This window comes from Amblyomma americanum, chromosome 6 (genome assembly GCF_052857255.1).
Source record: "Amblyomma americanum isolate KBUSLIRL-KWMA chromosome 6, ASM5285725v1, whole genome shotgun sequence".
Lineage (NCBI taxonomy): Eukaryota > Metazoa > Arthropoda > Arachnida > Ixodida > Ixodidae > Amblyomma > Amblyomma americanum.
The window spans coordinates 50401764-50421358 of NC_135502.1; the positions used below are offsets into that span (position 1 = coordinate 50401764).

General features: G+C 44.6%; 1 protein-coding gene across 7 annotated transcripts in view; it reads left to right on the forward strand.

Moving 5' to 3' along the window:
- LOC144136778 (uncharacterized) overlaps window positions 1-19595 on the forward strand; it is a 203603-nt gene that overhangs the window by 176156 nt on the left and 7852 nt on the right. For 4 of the 7 annotated variants that reach the window (XM_077669396.1, XM_077669399.1, XM_077669397.1 and 1 more), the window contains 5 exons: window positions 2701-2806; window positions 10055-10225; window positions 17688-17711; window positions 18162-18291; window positions 19433-19540. In XM_077669396.1, coding sequence (XP_077525522.1) covers window positions 2701-2806; window positions 10055-10225; window positions 17688-17711; window positions 18162-18291; window positions 19433-19540 — 539 coding nt within the window. Of the gene's footprint in view, window positions 1-2700; window positions 2807-10054; window positions 10230-17687; window positions 17712-18138; window positions 18292-19432; window positions 19541-19595 lie in introns of all 7 variants that reach the window. The other 3 variants (XR_013315667.1, XR_013315669.1, XR_013315668.1) reach the window with 1 other exon arrangement.

Genomic DNA, 19595 nt, shown 5'->3' on the forward strand with positions numbered 1-19595 from the left:
TTACAAAATTGTTGAGCTCTTGAAACAAAACCATGAATGAAAAATTTTGAAGAAAATTATCAAGGTGTCTTTAAGGCATCTGTTTCTAAGATGAAACCACGGCTTCTAGAAACTGAGTCAATGTTTCTCAGTTGAAGTTTCTGGCATTATACCTTGCGCCTAAGAGAACTGCTATTTCAATAGTGGAAAATGAGCGCAAAGTTGAATGCACTTTGTGGAGCAAAACTTGACCGTTTTAAAACTGAGCCGGAAGATCAGTGCTCAACCCCGACCTCGGCGTCGGCATTTTCATGGAACCACAACGCAAAAGTCGCCCGTGTGCTTTTCGATATCAGCGCATGTTAAATAACCCCAGGGGGTCAAATTAATCTGGAGCCCTTCACTCCGGTGTCGTTCATTGCCCATAAGTCGCCGTTAAACACCGCAACTTGCAATTTTTTTTCCTTGGAAAAAGGTAACGTTTTCAAAGTGTTCTCATACTAGAAATAGAAAGTAGGCATTTAAATAAGACAAATTTTTAGTGAATTGCCATAAATTTGCAGATACCAGGGGCCGTTCTGCACTCTGTATACAAAAAAAAATTAAAAAGGTCTGGTACTTTCAGAATGAAACTTTCTATTCTAGTACACTCACGTCTCAGTCCGTCATTTATGACTTCCTACAAAACTGCGCGAGAATGACAAAATCTCGGAGAACTCCATAAAGCTTCAATATAAATCATACCTGGAAATACGATTCAAGATGGGACAGCTGGTTTAAATCTTAACTTTTTAGTCCCCCTGGCTTTTAAGGAATAGCTTAATTGAAAACCTCAAGGAGCGTTGAACTGTTCTTTGCCACAAAACTGGGAGATAAACAAATGAGGTGTAACTCAAGCTAAAATCAAGAAAAAAATGTGTGGAAGAATTTAGAAAACGCAACGGCGCCTCTGTTATGCTATTTCTGTTAGCGACGTTGCGTACGCGTTGAAGGAAACGTTTATTCATACACAAGTGTATTTTGCAAAATAAATCGTGTCAGCAACAAAACGATAGAAGACTTATAATGCATCGTATAATTGGGCTCAAACTGCAATTGGCAAGCCGCTGTCATAACTGGGTATTCTAAAAAAGGTTTATAGAACAACAATATATTCGAAGGAACTAAAACTGCCCCACTACCACGCTGTTTCTTTTTTTTCACTCTACATGATTGCCTGCGCCAGTATCAAGAAACATGTGCTTCATGCCTTAATCTCTTAACATGTTTATCAAACTGTACCACACTTGTAAATGAAAAATGTGCAAAGTTGCAACATGGTGATAAATATCGCAGTTCATAGAGTCGCAAAATTCAACTGCTCACTTCCTAGTCAAATTGGCATCACGATGATCCACGCGTTAAGTTCTAGGTTTCCCCTATATTTGCAGTGTCATTAACTATCTTTTTGGCGCACTTGCTTCAGCAGAGGTGATAACAGAATGATATAACAAAAACTAAAGAGACATTTTACTTCAATTTTTGCACATGCTTACCACCAATAACCTAGTATATACATGCTTTACAGACATGTAAGTAAAGCAAAATGCATTTCACATCCTTGGTATTATACTAAACTAAACATACTATGTGTAAGAAAATGAGGGCTTTTCATATGCTTCTGTAATTTCTGGTGTGTGTGTGTGTGTGTGTGTATGTGTGTGTGTGTGTGTGTGTATATATATATATATATATATATATATATATATATATATATATATATATATATATATATATATATATATATATATATATTGTCAAGGCGTTTATTTGAAGCACAGGTCGGTTGGTCTTGGTTGACCGGCGACACGACGGGCACACTCACAGGCGTCATTCGAAAAACCCAGCTGCACTTCGTCTGCTTCTTCGTTGTCCCGCTTGAACTCGTCCGCTTCTTCGCTGCGCTGCGCCTGTCGGTCCCATTACAATATATATATATAATGTTTTGCTATATTCTGTACTGTTATTGGCCCCGACAAAGACAAAATCTGTTGCCGAAAGAAACATTGCCTAGCAGACTAGGGCTCACCCTCCACCTTTTGTTCATTTTGCTTTCCGTTCTCAAAAATACAATCTTCCTGCCTTCTTTGTGCTGTGGATAGACAGGATAATAGTTAGGCATATTTTTACATGCGTGATAGATCATGATTCAATTTTCCAGACTTTTCGTAGTGTTTTGTCGTTTGATTTCTTTAGTCACTTTCTAATATGGAGATTTTACTCATATTTTCACACAGAAAGCATTTTTTTATTGCAGTATATAACTTGTATTGGTGCGTTTACCTTCCGCGTTTCTTTGTCCACTAAGTTTAACCTTAACAAAGCTGTTGAAAATAATATATGCATAATTTCTGGCTCAGCTCAGGAGAAAAATGTATTACAGGCTCATAAACAGCCTACTGCATAATTTTCACAACTTACCATACTGCCCAGAGTACTGTGTGAAGGAAGAATAACAAGGCGAGGAGATGTGCTCACGTAGCGAGCAGAATTGTTTGGAATATTTTACGTGTTAAAACTTCCCCATAAGCAACACGACGCCTGCTTAATTTCTGCAATTATTTGCCCCAGCTTCTTTAAATTGCCTTCTATGCTTGTTGCCGAACCGCGAATCATGCTTTTCGCATCGCTCCTGCTGTTGTGATGACTAATGTGCTAAGGCAGTACGCCTTGCCAACGCAGGTGGACGACGCATCTCTCTCCATCTCGCCAAGCAGTCTGCGAAAGCAGAACCAAAACTCTGCCGACAGAAGCGTCTCCTCATCGTGCAGCGAGGCCGAAGGCGAAGGTAATGACTGTCCGTGCAACCTTCCCTATTGATGGCAGTAGAATATATTGTAGAATAGTAATCTTTTATAGGAACAGTAACCTAGATCGCCGTGGTGTCTGGTTTACAAAAAGAACAGTAATTGTGTCAACAGTAAGGCGGAATTGTATATATCGACAGAGCAGTTTTACGTCAGAACTTACATGATGTTGTAAAATCTTAATTGTCGTAAACTTCTGTGAGCGCAATTCCTACAAACTGACATCGGTTACTCGGTGCTTATAAATGTTGACGACCTCAGTATGAATGGACAGAGTTAAAAGTGTACACGATGGTGTTGACTGCCATGATCTCTACGTCATCTTAATGAGTTGCTCTAACAAGTTTTCGGTATGTTTTATTTTCATCGCTCCTTTTTTACCGTCGCAAGGTTCAGTCTTTCGAGTACTTGGAAACGAATGCCTCGCTCTTCATTTCAACAGGCTTCATTTGTAAGGTTCGACGAAGCCAAGGGCAGAGTTGTTCGGGGTATGGCCACACAAAGAATGTAAAAAAGGACATATTCACAAAGCTAGTGTATCACGTGCCCTCGGTAAAGGTCGCAGAAGGTTAGCAGTGTCACTGCTTAAAACCTCAAAATAACGACAAAATTGTTGGAGGGCTACGTGTTAAAGAAAGAATGACGAGAAAGGTTTCGCAGGAACATGGATAAGTGTACGTACAACAGGAGACAGAAATCTCTGAAGCATACTGTGTATGACACTACGTCAGAAAGAAGCAGTGTATTCTACAGAGCCCTAGGAAAACAGTCAGATATTCATCGCTCTATTTTTCTCATGTGACCAATTTACTGCTTGCACAAAGCATGTGTCATATATAAATATATATATATATATATATATATATATATATATATATATATATATATATATATATATATATATATATGTATATGGTCGAGGGTGGCGCTGGTGAACACTCTCAAGTTTGGCATACACCAAATAAACAGAAATACCCACGAGAGCAGCAGATTGGACAGCCGTCGCCGTAGCTCAGTTGGTAAGAGCAACGAACGCGATATTCGGAGGTCGTGGGTTCAGATCCCACCGGCGGCATGGTTGTTTTTTCTGCTGCTTTATAAGTAATTTTCTTTAAGCGATTTATTAATACATGTAATATTATCCCACCGATAAGCTCAGCACATTAAAAAAAGTAACGTTCCCCTATGCACCTTGGTTTCGGTGACTGTTGGCTCCCTTCATAAGTTTGTGAAACGGGCCCCTCATTTACTTTACCTTGTCTGATATATATATATATATATATATATATATATATATATTGTAGGGGTGTGTTTATTCGGTGAACCCAGATGATTCCAGCCGCTCAGGGGAGACTCGCAGCGAAGCGTCAGGCGTGGCGAAAGAGCAAGGCAGCGAACAACTTCTTCGTCCTTGAGAGCGGCAGCACGCGACGCATGTCAGTGGTTATATCGATGAAGATTACCACACTACAGTTTCCCCCCCGGGCAGAGAAGGAGCCATCCTGGCGACTCATGGTGCCGAAAGGACAGACGGATCGTAGTAGGGCTTGATTCGGTCCACATGAACTATTTCGCGTCCACGGCGACGCAAGTCCGCAGATGGCGTAACGGGCTCAACTACGTAGTTCACAGGAGATGTTTTTTGAAGCACTCGGTATGGACCGTGATACCGAGCAAGAAGCTTCTTTGACAGGCCGGCGGTTGTGGCAGGAACCCAGAGCCACACCAGGGAGTTGGGCGTATATGAAGGCGCCTCACCAGTGTCACGATGGTGTTTTTGTTGCCATTGATTTTCCTTTGTGAGCGAACGAGCGAGCTGACGGCATTCTTCTGCATACTGGGCGGCGTCCGAGAGTGGCGTCGATTCAGAAACATCAGGGCGGTAGGGAAAAAGCGCGTCCATTGGGCAGGTTGGCTCGCGCCCGTAAAGAAGAAAAAAGGGAGAGAATCCAGTGGTGGTCTGTATCGCAGTGTTGTACGCGTAGGTTACGAAGGGAAGAACGTGGTCCCAGTTGGAATGAGCGTCGTTGACGTACATGGCCAGCATGTCACTCAGAGTACGGTTGAAGCGTTCTGTCAGGCCATTCGTCTGAGGGTGGTAAGAAGTAGCGGTGCGATGAATGATGCGACATTCTTTCAGTAGGGCCTCGAGAGCGTCGCTCAAGAAAACGCGTCCGCGGTCACTGAGCAGTTCCTTCGGAGTCCCGTGGCGAAGAATCAAGTTGTTGAGAATGAACAAAGCAACGTCTCTTGCAGAGGCAGAGGGTAACGGTGATGTTTCAGTGTAGCGAGTCAGATGGTCTACTGCCACAATAATCCACCGGTTTCCAGCAGGAGTAGTCGGAAGAGGGCCATAGAGATCTATGCCAACGCGGTCAAACGGACGAGCAGGGCAGGGTAACGGCTGCAACGAAACAGAGGACTTCTGAGGAGTTTTTCGGCGTTGACAAGATTCGCAAGCGCGCACGAAATGTCTTACGAAGCGGTACATTCCACGCCAGTAAAATCGCAGACGTAGGCGTGTGTAGGTTTTCAATACGCCACCGTGAGCACATTGTGGGTCACCATGGTACGCAGCACAAATGTCGGCGCGGAGATGACGCGGGATGACTAGAAGCCACTTCCGTCCATCAAGCAAATAATTGCGGCGATAGAGAAGACCGTCACGAATGGAGAAGTGGTGTGCTTGGCGGACGAGCGCTTTGGAGGAATGACCGGGAGTAGGACTTGAGAGAAAATTCAAAAGTGCATTGATCCAGGGGTCATTCCGCTGCTCGGTAGCCATGTCGATAGTTGTAAGAGTCGACATATCGTAGGCACAGACGTGGTCAGACGAATTATCTCTAGGCAATGGCGAGCGGGAAAGAGCATCCGCGTCCGTATGCTTCAGCCCTGATCGATAAATGACATGAATGTCAAACTCCTGGAGACGAAGAGCCCAGCGAGCAAGGCGACCGGATGGGTCTTTCAGAGAGGCAAGCCAGCACAAAGCGTGGTGATCGGTCACAACGTAAAACGGTCGACCATACACATAAGGACGAAATTTTCCGATAGCCCAAATAATGGCCAAACATTCCCTTTCTGTGACTGAATAATTAGATTCTGCCTTTGTCAATGTTCGGCTGGCGTATGCCACAACATACTCGCTGTAACCAGGCTTACGTTGGGTAAGGACGGCACCAAGCCCAATACCGCTGGCATCAGTGTGGATCTCCGTAGGCGCAGCCGGATCAAAGTGGCGTAGAATGGGCGGCGAAACCAAAAGGCGGCGTAAAGTGTCAAAGGCTTTATCGCAGGCTGGAGTCCAGGCGGAAAGGTCGGAGCTGCCGGCAAGGAGCTGGGTCAGAGGAGCGATGATAGAGGCGAAGTTCAAGATGAAACGTCGAAAGTAGGAGCAGAGGCCGATAAAGCTCCGAAGCTGCTTCAGGGAGGTTGGCTTCGGGAACTCTGCAACTGCGCGAAGTTTGGTGGGGTCGGGAAGAATGCCGTCCTTAGAAACTACGTGGCCTAAAATTGTGAGTTTTCGAGCGGCAAAGTGGCACTTCTTCAAATTCAACTGAAGCCCAGCGCCGGCGAGACACGTGAGGACATCCTTTAGGCGTAGAAGGTGAGAAGAAAAGTCGGCAGAAAAAACTACGATGTCGTCCAGATAACAAAGACAGGTCTGCCACTTGAGTCCACGAAGAACAGTGTCCATCAGGCGCTCGAAAGTAGCCGGGGCATTGCAGAGGCCAAAGGGCATAACGTTGAACTCGTATAATCCATCCGGTGTTATAAAGGCAGTTTTCGAGCGGTCATTATCAGCCATCGGTACCTGCCAGTAGCCGGAGCGCAAATCCAAAGAGGAGAAATACTCGGCTCCCTGTAAACAGTCCAAGGCGTCGTCGATTCGCGGCAAAGGATAGACATCTTTGCGCGTGATTTTGTTAAGCCTACGGTAATCGACGCAAAACCGGATGGAACCATCTTTCTTGGTGACCAAAACAACCGGAGAAGCCCATGGACTGTTAGATGGCTGTATGACGCCCCGGCGAAGCATGTCGTCCACGTTGTCAGCAATGACTTGGCGCTCAGAGGCCGACACGCGATAAGGACGCTGTCGTAAAGGTGCGTTTGTACCAGTGTCGATTGCGTGCGTAACGACAGACGTGCGACCCAGAGCAGTGTGAGGAAGGTCGAAGGCAGAAGTGAAGTTCTGTAGAAGAGCAGCGAGTTGATCGCGTTGTGCGGGTGGGAGATCTGCGTCAATAGCTTGTTGAAGAACATCGGGTGGTGTCGAAGCGGTCGCTGTATCGCAAGAGCTGAGCACATTAACGTCTAATGAAGTAGGCGTTGCAGGAAGAGTATTTACAAGCGCGGGATCAAGTTCTTCAATACGACCGAGACACTCGCCGCGTAGCAGGACGGACGGGCACGAAAATGGATTTGAGACGTACATTGCACTAAGGCCATCTTCGATCTTGAGGACCGCAAATGGAAGCAGGAGGCAGGGATGGCGTGAAGCGGCGTCGGAAGGTGTGAAGAAGACAGTCGAACTAATAACGCTTTCACAGGAGAGTGGAACGAGGGCAGCAGAAAATGGAGGAATGTCTGTGTCACTGGCGACGAGGAGTTTTGCAGGCCGGGTAGGGACGTCACACAAGACGGTATCACAAAGAGGTAAAAAGGAAACTTCCGCGCGGGCGCAGTCAATAACGGCATGATGAGTGGAAAGGAAATCGTAGCCCAGGATGATGTCGTGTGAGCAGCGAGACAGTACAATAAACTCGATGGTGTATAAGACGTCTTCGATGAGAACACGGGCCGTGCACGCCGCTGAGGGATGAATGCGCTGTGATGAGGCGGTGCGAAGCGAAAAGTCGGAAAGTGCGGTGGTCACCTTACGAAGACGACGGCAAAGAGCTTCACTGATGACTGATACGGCAGCGCCCGTGTCGACTAGAGCGAGTACTGCGACGCCGTCGACAAACACTTGAATTACGTTAGTGGGAGAACACCGAGGACTTGAAGAGTTCGAACCAAGCGCAGTTCTTGCCCCGGGAACTGCGACTGTTAGTTTCCCTCAACGGTGCCGGTAGAACGTCGGAGTGGGGACGGGGAACGGCGACGAGGGGAAGGTGATCGGCGAGCTGTGTACGTTTGATTGTCACGAGATACAAATTCGGAACTGGGCGGATTTCTCGGCGAGGGCTGGTCTGTATTGTAGGAGTAGTTCCATAGTTCAGGTCGAGAAGGTGGAAGGCGTTGGCGGCAAAGGCGTGCGACATGGCCCGGCAGCCCGCAAGAGTAGCAGATTGGTCGGTTGTCCGCGGTACGCCAAGGGTTCGTAGGGCGTTGGCGTACCCTTGGAATAGGGACATGGAATGCAGACCCAGGCAAAGGCGAAGGAAGGTTGGAAGGAGCGGCCTGGTAGGAAAGAGATGCTGATGGCATGAGCGGCCTGGCCGCAACTTGGGCGTAAGTCAGTGGTGCCGTTACTTGCGCTGGCACGGGGCTGGGCGGCAGCACAGGGCTGGGCGGGAGCATGGAGCTGGGAGGAAGAACGTCAGCGATGTGATCTTGAACGGCACGCCGTATGGTAGGGGCCAAAGACGGAGCCATGTCAGGAACAAGGCGGCCACTATCCTGTAACTGAGGGACCAGCGATAGCTGGCGGGCGACCTCTTCTCGAACGAAGGCTTTGATTTGCTGAAGTAAAGGGCTGTCCTCTGATGGGGTAGAACCGCCCAGCGCAAGTGTAGAGATGGCGTCGTCTCTAACACCGGACCGCCGGGTAGAAGCGCGCTTCTTACGAAGCACGTCGTAGCTCTGGCAAAGCTTGATCACGTCACTCACCGTGGCAGGATTTTTTACCCAGAGCATTTGGCACGCGTCGTCAGAGATGCCTTTCATGATGTTCTCGATCTTATCCGCTTCAGTCATTAGCGGATCGACACGCTTGCATAGGTCCACGATGTCCTCTATATAACTAGTGAACGACTCATCGACTTGCTGAGTGCGCTCACGCAAGCGTTGTTCTGCCCGGAGCTTGCGAACTGCAGGGCGGCCGAACACTTCTGCAAAATTCTTTTTAAATGCAGACCAAGATGGCAGGTCTGCCTCATGGTTGCGAAACCAGAGGTTCGCCACGTCAGTCAGATAAAAGATTACATTGCTTAGCTTGATAGCGTCGTCCCATCTGTTGTAGCTACTGACGCGCTCATATGCCGCCAACCAATCGTCGACGTCCTGGTCGGCTGTGCCACTGAAGAAGCACGGATCACGCTGCCGTAGAGCTCCAGAACACAGCACGGTGGTTGGGAGGGGCGACGATGTCGTGGCAGTGTCATCCGGCATGCTGGAAGCAGAGGGTAACGTGCGGCTTCTTAGTTCCAGGGTGGACGGGAACGTACCCAGCAGCACCTGCACCAATTGTAGGGGTGTGTTTATTCGGTGAACCCAGATGATTCCAGCCGCTCAGGGGAGACTCGCAGCGAAGCGTCAGGCGTGGCGAAAGAGCAAGGCAGCGAACAACTTCTTCGTCCTTGAGAGCGGCAGCACGCGACGCATGTCAGTGGTTATATCGATGAAGATTACCACACTACAATATATATATATATATATATATATATATATATATATATATATATATATATATATATATATATATATATATATATGAGAGAAAAGGTATAAGGCAGGAAATTAACCAGCTATGCCCTGCACAGCGCATGTGTCTTGATCATGACCGCGTGATAAACTGCATATTGAGCACTGTTTTAATATATTCTGAAAATGTATCATTTGCCGAACAGGAGAGGCTTTCACATAAAAGTTTCAGCAGGTGCACAGAAGTGTTGAGTTTGTGCACATTGCACACTCTAAGCTGTTTAGTGCTTGTTGCTGTTGGCTGTGCACACGGGCGCTCTCTCCTTTGAATGTATTGCAGAATAGCTAGAAATCTATAAAAATTGTTACCAGGATCAGTAACAACGACTCCCTCCCTGCTTGCGGGCTTTTGTGCCTGTTTCTAAACACAACTCTGGCAGACTTAAAACCTTAGTCAAGCGCATAGACAAAATAATAACACTACGTCAAGCCTAAATCATACGGTACTGAGACCGCGTACTTGGGGTCGCTAACGCCTGTACTGTGCAGTAAGTTTACTTTCTTCTCATCCCAACACAGATTCGTTACCATGCTGATCATTGCCAGTGGCCTGAAACGTTTCGCTCTTTCCAATGGTGTAGGTGGCCCGGACAAGCCTAAAAAGCGGACGTTACTGGGCAAGATCCGGAAGAGGCTGAGCTTCAAGAAGAACCGCTCCAAGTCAATGGAGGCTCGCTCGGATGCTGATGCGCACAGCCGCAGTAGCAGCCGTAGCATTTCTACCGACCGCTCAAAGTCGGTGCCGCTTGGAAGTAAGTGTCCTTAAGCGCAACAGTGGAATGAGCTATGTGCTTTTTCACGCGCATGCGCTTTAGCCTGCTTGTTTCGCTGAGCACAACGCGGCACTGCCGCATGAGGAAACGTATTTTTGTTTGTCGCAAAACACTAACTTTCGCGTCGAATTCGCTGAACCAGTTCATTTGTGCTAAAGTGGACCGGAATAATCGTGCGGCGTGTTCTACACGGACGAATGTCCTTTTGGTCACGCGCACCCCTTCAATTATCAATCAGTGCATTGTTTGCAACACTGGCGCTTTTGTGTTGTTAGAACCCCTAGTGTGCATCTTTGTTCCCACAGATATTGCCCCTTCTTTGATATGATCAGCTACTCACAGATGAAATTCTTCGCTGCCACGAAGTAATCGATATTTTTTGTGTCTCTCTATAGTTCCGCAATGATGATTGTTGGTTTATTTTATGCATATTGTCGGTATCTAGTGGTGGTTACTGTTTCTGAGGACTTGTGTGAAACTTGGATACAGTGTATTGGCGGAACACGCGAGAGGCTTTGTTTTTTTTTTGTATTGCCGGAAAAAGTATGAAAATATTAGCATATTCTAGCGAGGGCAGAACGGGTGATTTAAGCGGGAATTTATATTTTTTGAATTGGCAAAGTCAAGCCAGAGACGATGGCTGCGCCGCGCTTTGCTAAATTTTCGCTGATCTCCAAGAAGTCGGCCTGTGCTGTCTGTAGTGGATATAAACTGCACTTCATGAATGGCACTGATCGCCATACATAGGCTTAATTTTACTAGAAGGAACTTCAGACGCCTTACTTCTATCTCTTCAAAACAGTCCCCACGACCTACCCGGTTTAACTTGCGGTTTCTTCTCGTCTTTTAAAATGTTCTGAAAAGGCACGTTGTCACTATGTTGACAGTGGTGCTTCATCAGCAGCGCTGCTACCAGAAAAAAAACGGGTGCTGGTCTTTCTGTAAGACACAGCCAGTCTTATTTTATTTATAGTCTTTAAAACCACTTTAGTGCTGTCATTTATAGTTTTCAGAAAACCAGTGCATCTCGGTTTATGTCACGCTCATCACTGCTACTACACTCCGCCTAGGCGGCGCGGTACTCGTCGTTTCCGTGATGTAAGGATTTGCGGACTGCGACTACCATGAGAAAGTGCCATTCCCATATCATAAAATTACGTTTTAAACTGTTCTGCTCTTTCTCCTAGCACCACAGCCGGGTATTCGTTTATTTGGGCGATGAGCTTGAGGTTGCCGCAAACAATATTGTCAAGAAGTCAGCAGACTTTTCCTTTAATTGCTGCTTGTAAATACCTCCATTTAAATGTAAATACATTGCATTTAAATGTAAATTCATGTAAATACTCCTTTTTTTATAAACTGCGGAAACAACATTTCACACTTGTCTCCGGAGTATCCAGAGAAGTTAGACGTCCGACAACTCTTTTGAGCTGGTGTTAACCTTCGTCCTCCTCTGCTGCTGTGTTGGCCTGAGGGCATATATGCAAGGTTAACTTCCCAAGCATATTACACACAGAGAGCTAGACAAAAGTGCTTGCTTTTTCAGCCGCCTTCTTGACAACCATAATAGCGAGGTAGATGCACGTACGTTTTTCTTTTATTTTTGTTTTTCTGTACCGGAGTATTCACGGCTCACATGCTTTGCATTGCATTCGTTCCAGCAACACTGCAGCATGAACTTGCTTTCTTGCACGTTAGTTTGTCGTTCTACCTTCCACTGTCGCCCTGTCTCTCTCTCTCTCTCACTCTTGCAGTGCTGAGCCTAACGGTATACACCACTTTCTTCCCTCTTCTTTCTATTCTTTAGTCTCACTTAGCGCAATCCATCAACACCAGTATACATTTTTCGCATAGTTTTTTAAAATCTTACCAGTTGTGGCAATCAGGGCTACAAGTGCGCACTTTTACTGCGGGCGGTGCCCTGGGTATCTGAGTTCGGATTCACGAAAATCTTTTCCTCCGAGATGTGTTTCCACCTCGGCTGTTGTACCCCCATGCTGGCTATCCACAACAGCTAGCCATACGGCTCCAATCGTGTAGGTCTGTCGCAAGCCAAAATAGAGCATCAGAAGAAGAAAATTAGGGTTCTTTAATGGCCCAGCTGCCATAAAATGTGCCATGAACCTCGCATACAGAAATGTTTGTGAATGCGGACCCTGGTGCTTAACATTGAAGCTTCCAGAGTAACGTAGCACCAGTAGTGAGCGCATTGATCGCTTGGCAGGACTTGCAGGTGGCTGCTCCTGCAGGGGAAGCAACGGTCTTTACTGAGAAATGAACGCCACATTTGATCGCAAGTGGGAACTTGAAGCGCTGGAATGTTTTGCAACTGGGAAGATTTAAAAAGCTATGAAATTTGATGCATTCTTTGTTGCGTTGCACCACTTTCACCCGCCAGTGTATTCGGTTTGTATTCGGCTTGAAATTCTGAACGACATATTTACTGTGCAAAGTAATATATTTCTCGTTTATAGCCTGTATGCGTCAGAGCTAACTTCGAGAGGTTGTAGAGCTCCTCCACATTCGGAACTGGTTGTAACCAGGCATATTCCTTTAAAATGAAAGCTAAAATTTTCAAAAGTAAATGACCTCGCGGCTTTTCTCTCGCGAACTTACTGTCGCTTCTGAGTTTGCCAGTTTCATTCAAAGCTGTACGTGGGCTAAGTTAAGAATCTTTGCCACTACAAATGGTTTTGAGCAGCGCGAAGTGACACGAGGACGAAGACAAGGATGACATGCGAACAACATCGCTCGTGTGACGTTGCCGTCTTTAACCTCATGCTGCTTCGTGTTGCTGGAAAGCAAAGCCAAACTAAGTAGCCCGGCAGCTTTTTCTAGCCGCTACAGCTGCTTGCTGAGAAATGAGGTCAGAAAAGCAACTTGTTGCCCCGCTTGGTATCTTAAGCATGTTCTTTTGCACTTTGTGAAATCGTGTGCACATAGTTGTCAACTATTTTGTACCTTGAAATATGCATTCAGTTTAAGCGCCTTTATGGAATTTAATTTTTCCATAGTTTCGATAAACGGGATTCGTAATTTTATTTCGACCATGGTACTTGTGGCAACGTGAAACCCTATGCTTAAAGTAGTTATGATAGTGCTGAGGAGCAAAAACGTGCGCTTCTTAAACGGTGTGTATTTTCTAAATGATTCTTTGCAACTCCAAATTAATGACTGCATTGCATTTTTTGACTCCGCATGCATTTCTGAGATGTTGTTGCATAAAAGGTAAGGCCTAAATTTTCTTGCATCACTCTTTTTTTCTTCGACTTCTTTGCTCATCTTTAGGTGCAGGCAGCTTGTCGCACATTTAAGCTTCATGTTTACTCGCCAGCGCAAACAGCATCACGCACCATTTCAGCGCAGTGAATTGTTTCATGCCCCCGTAACATTCGCCTGTGGAAAAAAAAATCGATTCTTAAGTTGCAACTTAGAGGCATTACAAAGTAGGCTTCATGCAGCTATTGTTATTATTAGCAAACATAAAAAGACTGCATATAGGTAGAACAGTGGGCAATATAACACACAACTATTTATGAACCATTAGTGGCAGAAAGACAATAGCAGCGGAAAAATAAGATGAGCTCATAACAGTGGGGCAATAAATAAAAACAAATGGATTTGAGCTGTTTATACGTGGGTTTATACAACCACTTGGCTGTTTGAGTAACAGGATGGATCCAAAGAAAAGGAGAGGAAATCTGGAACTGCCAATATACAGGTCGAGCGAGATGGTTAAAAACTTGCAGGCTTCAATTAGAAAAATTTCCACGGGCCAGTTGCATTTCAGTGCACTGAAATATAATCCACCAGAGTATCACCTTACGCTCACAAATGAAGGCTCCAGACGTTTTACAAATCGTTGCTTGTTTTTTTTAATAATGTGATGATCGCATTGAGTAATTGCATGTTTCATTCGTCACACCTTTGATTCAAATACGCTTCATTTTGAGCAATCTCCGCAAATGTACTTAACTGACATCGTGCCTTCATCCTTCGAGTTGCCAATTAATTCAGCCTCGCCTTGCCAGCTCTCAGCCATTTTCGTTAGCTGTGGTGGTCCGAGCTTCAATCCCCCGAGAAGCAAGAATTTTTTCTTTGTTAAGGCAGAGACATGGGCAATTCGGTACATCATATTTAGGAAAGAAAAACAGAGCAGGAACAAACATGGGACGTGAAAGAACGCAACAGTACAAAGCGCTGTGAAGACTTTACTGTGAAGACTTTGAAAAGCAGCGTATCTCTCCTTTGTAGTCATGCAATTGCAGTCAATCAAATGATAAGGAGTAATCGCTCTCTTGACTGAAGTTCCTGAATTCTTACTATGCGTCCATGTGGTGGTGCTATAAGTGTTGTGTGGTTCACAATAATATCGGCTGGCGAGTGCCGTGTTTTGACAGTGTGCATGGTGCTTCCTCAATGTTTATAATTAATTACGCTTTAGTTATCATCAGTGTATATTCGTCTTTCCTTCCCTGACTTGAAAGTAATGCCTCAGCTTAGCTCTTTGCATGATACTGGAGGCAGTTTGCTGTTGGCGTTATTCCAGAGCTTCTTAGAATGATGTGGTACCGTAGAAAGGTAATTACTACCATAAGTGTTCAGGTGAACCGTAACACTTTCCTGCTGTGTCCGCCCAAAACAGAGGGGCTTGCGCAGCAAATTTGAAACTATATCAATAAAAGTACTTCTGTAATTGTAGCTATACCGCCTGGCTCTTTGTGAGCTTGTGTAGACGGATACTTAATGAGTGAATGGTCAAATAAGTGAATTCAAGACCAATGAGCTAAAAAATTGCTGTAGCAAGTACATTGGTTGTATGTGCCATCTATCTGGATTTTAAAGTCCTGAGTCTTCATGTGGTGGAATACGGCTTTGAACACATAAAGTCTCGAGAAATGAATTGTGTATAACTACTTACCTCTCCTTGCTCTAGTACAAGCTTCGATAGTTGGCCAGAAATACAGCCGTGTCTGGTGGAGTAAGCTAACGCCCAAGAGATCGTTGTGTCATAAATTTGAATGTCAAGTTGGAATTCGCGTTCTCTCTGTATGACAAATTTATTTGCTATTTCCTTTCGTGCTTTCCTTCTGACAAAAAAATCTTAAACTATATGTTAACATGGTAACCCTAAGTTGTATATGAATGAACATCGATGTTCTTTTTTTCTTTCTATTCTATGTTACAAGTCAGAACTAAACCGAAATCAGTAGTAAATCGTATAACCTACAGTCGTAAAGGTATCGGGAAGATGGTGTGCACATGAAAAAGCCAAAGATCATGCAAATAGCACTCACATAACTTTAAGTTCTTGTTTCAGCTAACATAACCATTCTTACTAGAAAATTAATTGAAAAAATAACTTTCTTTTCTTCCGTGGACAACGAAGCTTTCATCGTGCTAAGGGCATCGTTGGTAATATATGTACTTCGGATTTTCTTTTTTTTTCTGTTTGGTTACTTTGTTGTCAATGTCCCCAGAGGTGATCTTTTTCATTGAGAAACTGCTGTTTTCCTGCCAGAGCAACAAAACGGTGTGAAAAAGTGTGTGCTGTGTGAGGAATGAGTCTTAAGAATGCTCAAGCAACATACGACAAAGCCAGTCCCAAAATACAATAGGAACTTTTGTCGTCCTGTCTTTACAACAGGCTTTTCTGTAGTATTGCTAAGTTGTCTGCTGTTGCGATAGAATTGGCTCTGTCGTTATGACAGACGGCTTCAGTACTATAGAAAATCTTGTTACTACAAGAATTTCTGTTGTCAGGTCCCAAATTACGGCAGTCAAATCTGTTACGACAACATTAACTTTTTCTGTTGTCATTTTCGATAGGGAGTTAACACACATTCACGAAGAATTATTATGAAAATTAGTGGCACCCTGCCTTAGGTGCCAAATTGGTAAAATTCCTATCTGCCCTAATGATGCTGTGATTGTGCTCAGCGAGCAACTTACCGCCGATACTCGAGTTTGATTGCTAAATGCCATGAAAACACCTTAGCTGCGTCGCAGCTCTTTGCAGTATCGTGATCTCTTCCCCACCATGGAACCGTCATTTCATTCTTTTGCACAGTGGTGTGTACTGCTCGGGCGTATATCACCGTACACATTAGCTTTTAAATACTAGTCCATTCAGGAGTAATACATGCCAACGAAATCGCATTGACATGTGCTATGCGGCATTAAGTCACTATGGACCACTATAGAAGTTGGTGGTAAAAGCAAGTATTTTACACGCTAGTGCATCGGAGCTTGCTGAGAGGTTTGGCGTCAACTCTAGAGATGCTAATGTCTTTCGAGGTCAGCGTGATTGCATAATATGCGCTCAGCATGAAAACGGATGTTCTCCTGGCAGAGGTTGTGGTTCTTTAGATTCGTATATGTAACGCAGCCCGACAATGGCAAGTAGGCTTGAAAAAAAGAATAAAAACGAAAAGGACGACGTGAGGGCTTTGAATTTTGGTTATACTAGAAACTGTGCTGATGATGATGGCAAGTGATTTTGTAAGCGGGCAACCATCAAAACAATTTTGCCTCTAATAAAGGAACTGTTGCAATCCGTTGCACTATGCTGTTTGTTTTTATTTATGTACCGTTGTGTTCTTATGTTACACTGGAAATATCGTGCCTGAAAGAATGTCCGCAATAACTACATGGTAAAATAAAACTGCACCTGCATAAGGGAAGCGATTCAAACACGCTCTAATGCAGCACGAACAAAGAGAAAATTAATTCTTGAGTCAGCATGTCTACATCCCTTCCTAATCATACCAGCAAATGCAATTCGCAGCTGAGTACGTGCAAAAGTATCCTGGAGTGGCTCGATATGCTGTAATGTAAATATTGCCATTCATAAAATTTGAGCCGGCGCAGTTTCTCCTCAACAGTCAGTATGATTTTGCGACTCCAAAAAGAATCTACTTTTGGCCACCGCTTGCACGTGGGCATTCATTTGTTTATCGAGGTAACTACGTATATATTTCTGCAAGAAATTGGACAGTGTATTTCCCCTTCACGTGGCCTTTGATGCATATTGTGTACATAAACCTTAATAAACTTCATTTTCTCTATAACTTACGAGAAGGAAGGAATTAATGCACTGCCTGAGGCTACATAGTGTAGCTGTCTCTAAAGGACAACTACTCTGAATGGCTGCAAAGATACAATGGCATTTATGTATGCCTAATGCAGCTCTAAATGAAATAGTTAAATAGTTAATCCTCTGCAATAGTTTTGTTTTACTGTATAATCGACGTCTTGTGTATCATTTAGCACTAGTAGTGCACAAGTACCAATCAGAACATTGAAAGTGAATATCTTTCATTTTTTCAACGTGAGGAGCGCATGGTTTCACTTGGGTAATCGGAAAAAACTAATGCAAAATCTCCTGATTTTACTCTGGTCATTTACTTATAAAATATTTGTTTCTTTTTCCTTTCTGTAGGAAATACTCACCTGGATGTTCCAGGTAAGAATGGTTTTGCATCACTTGGTTGTCCACAATCCACACATTGCTTATGTTTTGTGCTCTTTCTGTAAAGATTAAGTGCAACGTTGCCGTCACATTACTTCACAACGTTGGCAAGCATTTCTTCCGTCATTTTACAAATATTAAGGGTGTAGAGAGACAAGGTGAGAGCCTTTAGAAGGTGCAAAGTACATAATTTATTTCGTTTTTTCTAAAGCAGCTTGTTTACTAGTATGTTTCGCTCAAGGGTAGGTTGCAAAGCATATATAATTAGAATTCCATAATTAGAAGCCAATAAAGATTTGCATCCGAAGCCGTCATATGAAAGCTCACAAAGTGCTAGAGTGCAACAAGCTGGTAATTTTTGCAGCTCTGCACAACGAATTCTTTATTCGTCAGAACCCAAGATGTCGTCGTCATGACGTAGTTAAACAAATGTATTCCGTCCAGGCGTCCGCAACAATGGTAGTACGAGGAGCAGCATCAGTGAAGGGTCCGGCATCAGTGCCGCCTCGAGCCGGACCTACGTGAGCGACAAGTCGCTGCTCGTCGTCGAAGCGAAGGAGAATGGTGTCCTCAGGTGAGTGTCTCTCATAGTCAACCACATCTTTGCTGCTTGAAAAAGTTTAGTGGATATACTTAATGGTTTGGTTTGGTTTATGGGAGTTTAACGTGCCAAAGCGACTCAGGCTACGAGGGACGCCGCAGTGAGGGGCTCCAGAAATTTCGACCACCTGGGGTTCTTTAACGTGCACTGACATCGCACAGTGCATGGGTCTCTAGAACTTCGTCTCCATCAAAATTCGACCGCAGCGGCCGGGATCGAGCCCGCGTATTTTGGGTCATGAGCCGAGCGCCATAATCACTGAGCCACCGTGGCGGCTCAATATACATAATGTTAGATTAAGAGGGTGCCCGATAATAAATGCTAGAGTAGCATGCTGTGTTCACAACAAATGGGGTGATATGGCTGAGCAAAAAACAAAGTTAAGACCAATAAATTTACCATAGTGATGTTGAATGCCACAACCAAATATCCCCTCAGTTAAGCCGAAAATTCCCTATTTCGTGTCCCTTCTCCTTACAGCTGCTTGAAACCTCCGTCAAATTGGAACAAGTGAGAAAATTTCGGCTCCTGAAATTTCCTGAAACTCCATAAAGATTACTTTTTTTGCCATATAATACTCTTCAACATTTATGAAAAGTAAAAAAAAATCCCCAAATGGAACAGCGTTGATTTAGTAGTAGCGAATGACCCCACAGATTTCTGCTGAAAAATTTGCTGAGTACACCAGTCAGCACATGCATGGCCCAAGAGTGAGCAGCAGGAATAGGAAGCTACTTATATTCTGGGTAACATAAGCAATGGACGACATTTTGGTTGCTGGATTTAGCAGAAAGGATATAGCAAAGGTATCGTACATTTGTATTCGTGAAAGGAATCTAATGGCGCGAAAGTGATTTCTGGGGCTGAGGTCAGCATAAACGAACAGAGGTGTTTCTTAGGCTGAGGCAATGTGGGCGATGAACTTGTGTCGTTACACATCGAGTGAGATCAGTAATGCACATTCTCCACACTCCTAACCCACTGCCAGCATGTTCAGTAGTACTGTAAACGTTGTATCGGGAGGCTTGAAGGAATTCACTTATCTTTATATATGCTGCTGATCAAATTTTCTTTCTGATGACACTTGTAATAATAAGGACTACTACCGCTGCAGGCATTACCTGATTCCTCCGCACCTGGCACATCGCAGCAAGTGGCGGAGGAAAGGCGTCAAACTGCATGTCTACAACGACCATGTTTTCGTGGCCAGGCATATCCCAGGGTAAGTAGACGGAGTCATGAATACTTTGGAGACCACTTAAATGAAAAGACCTTCG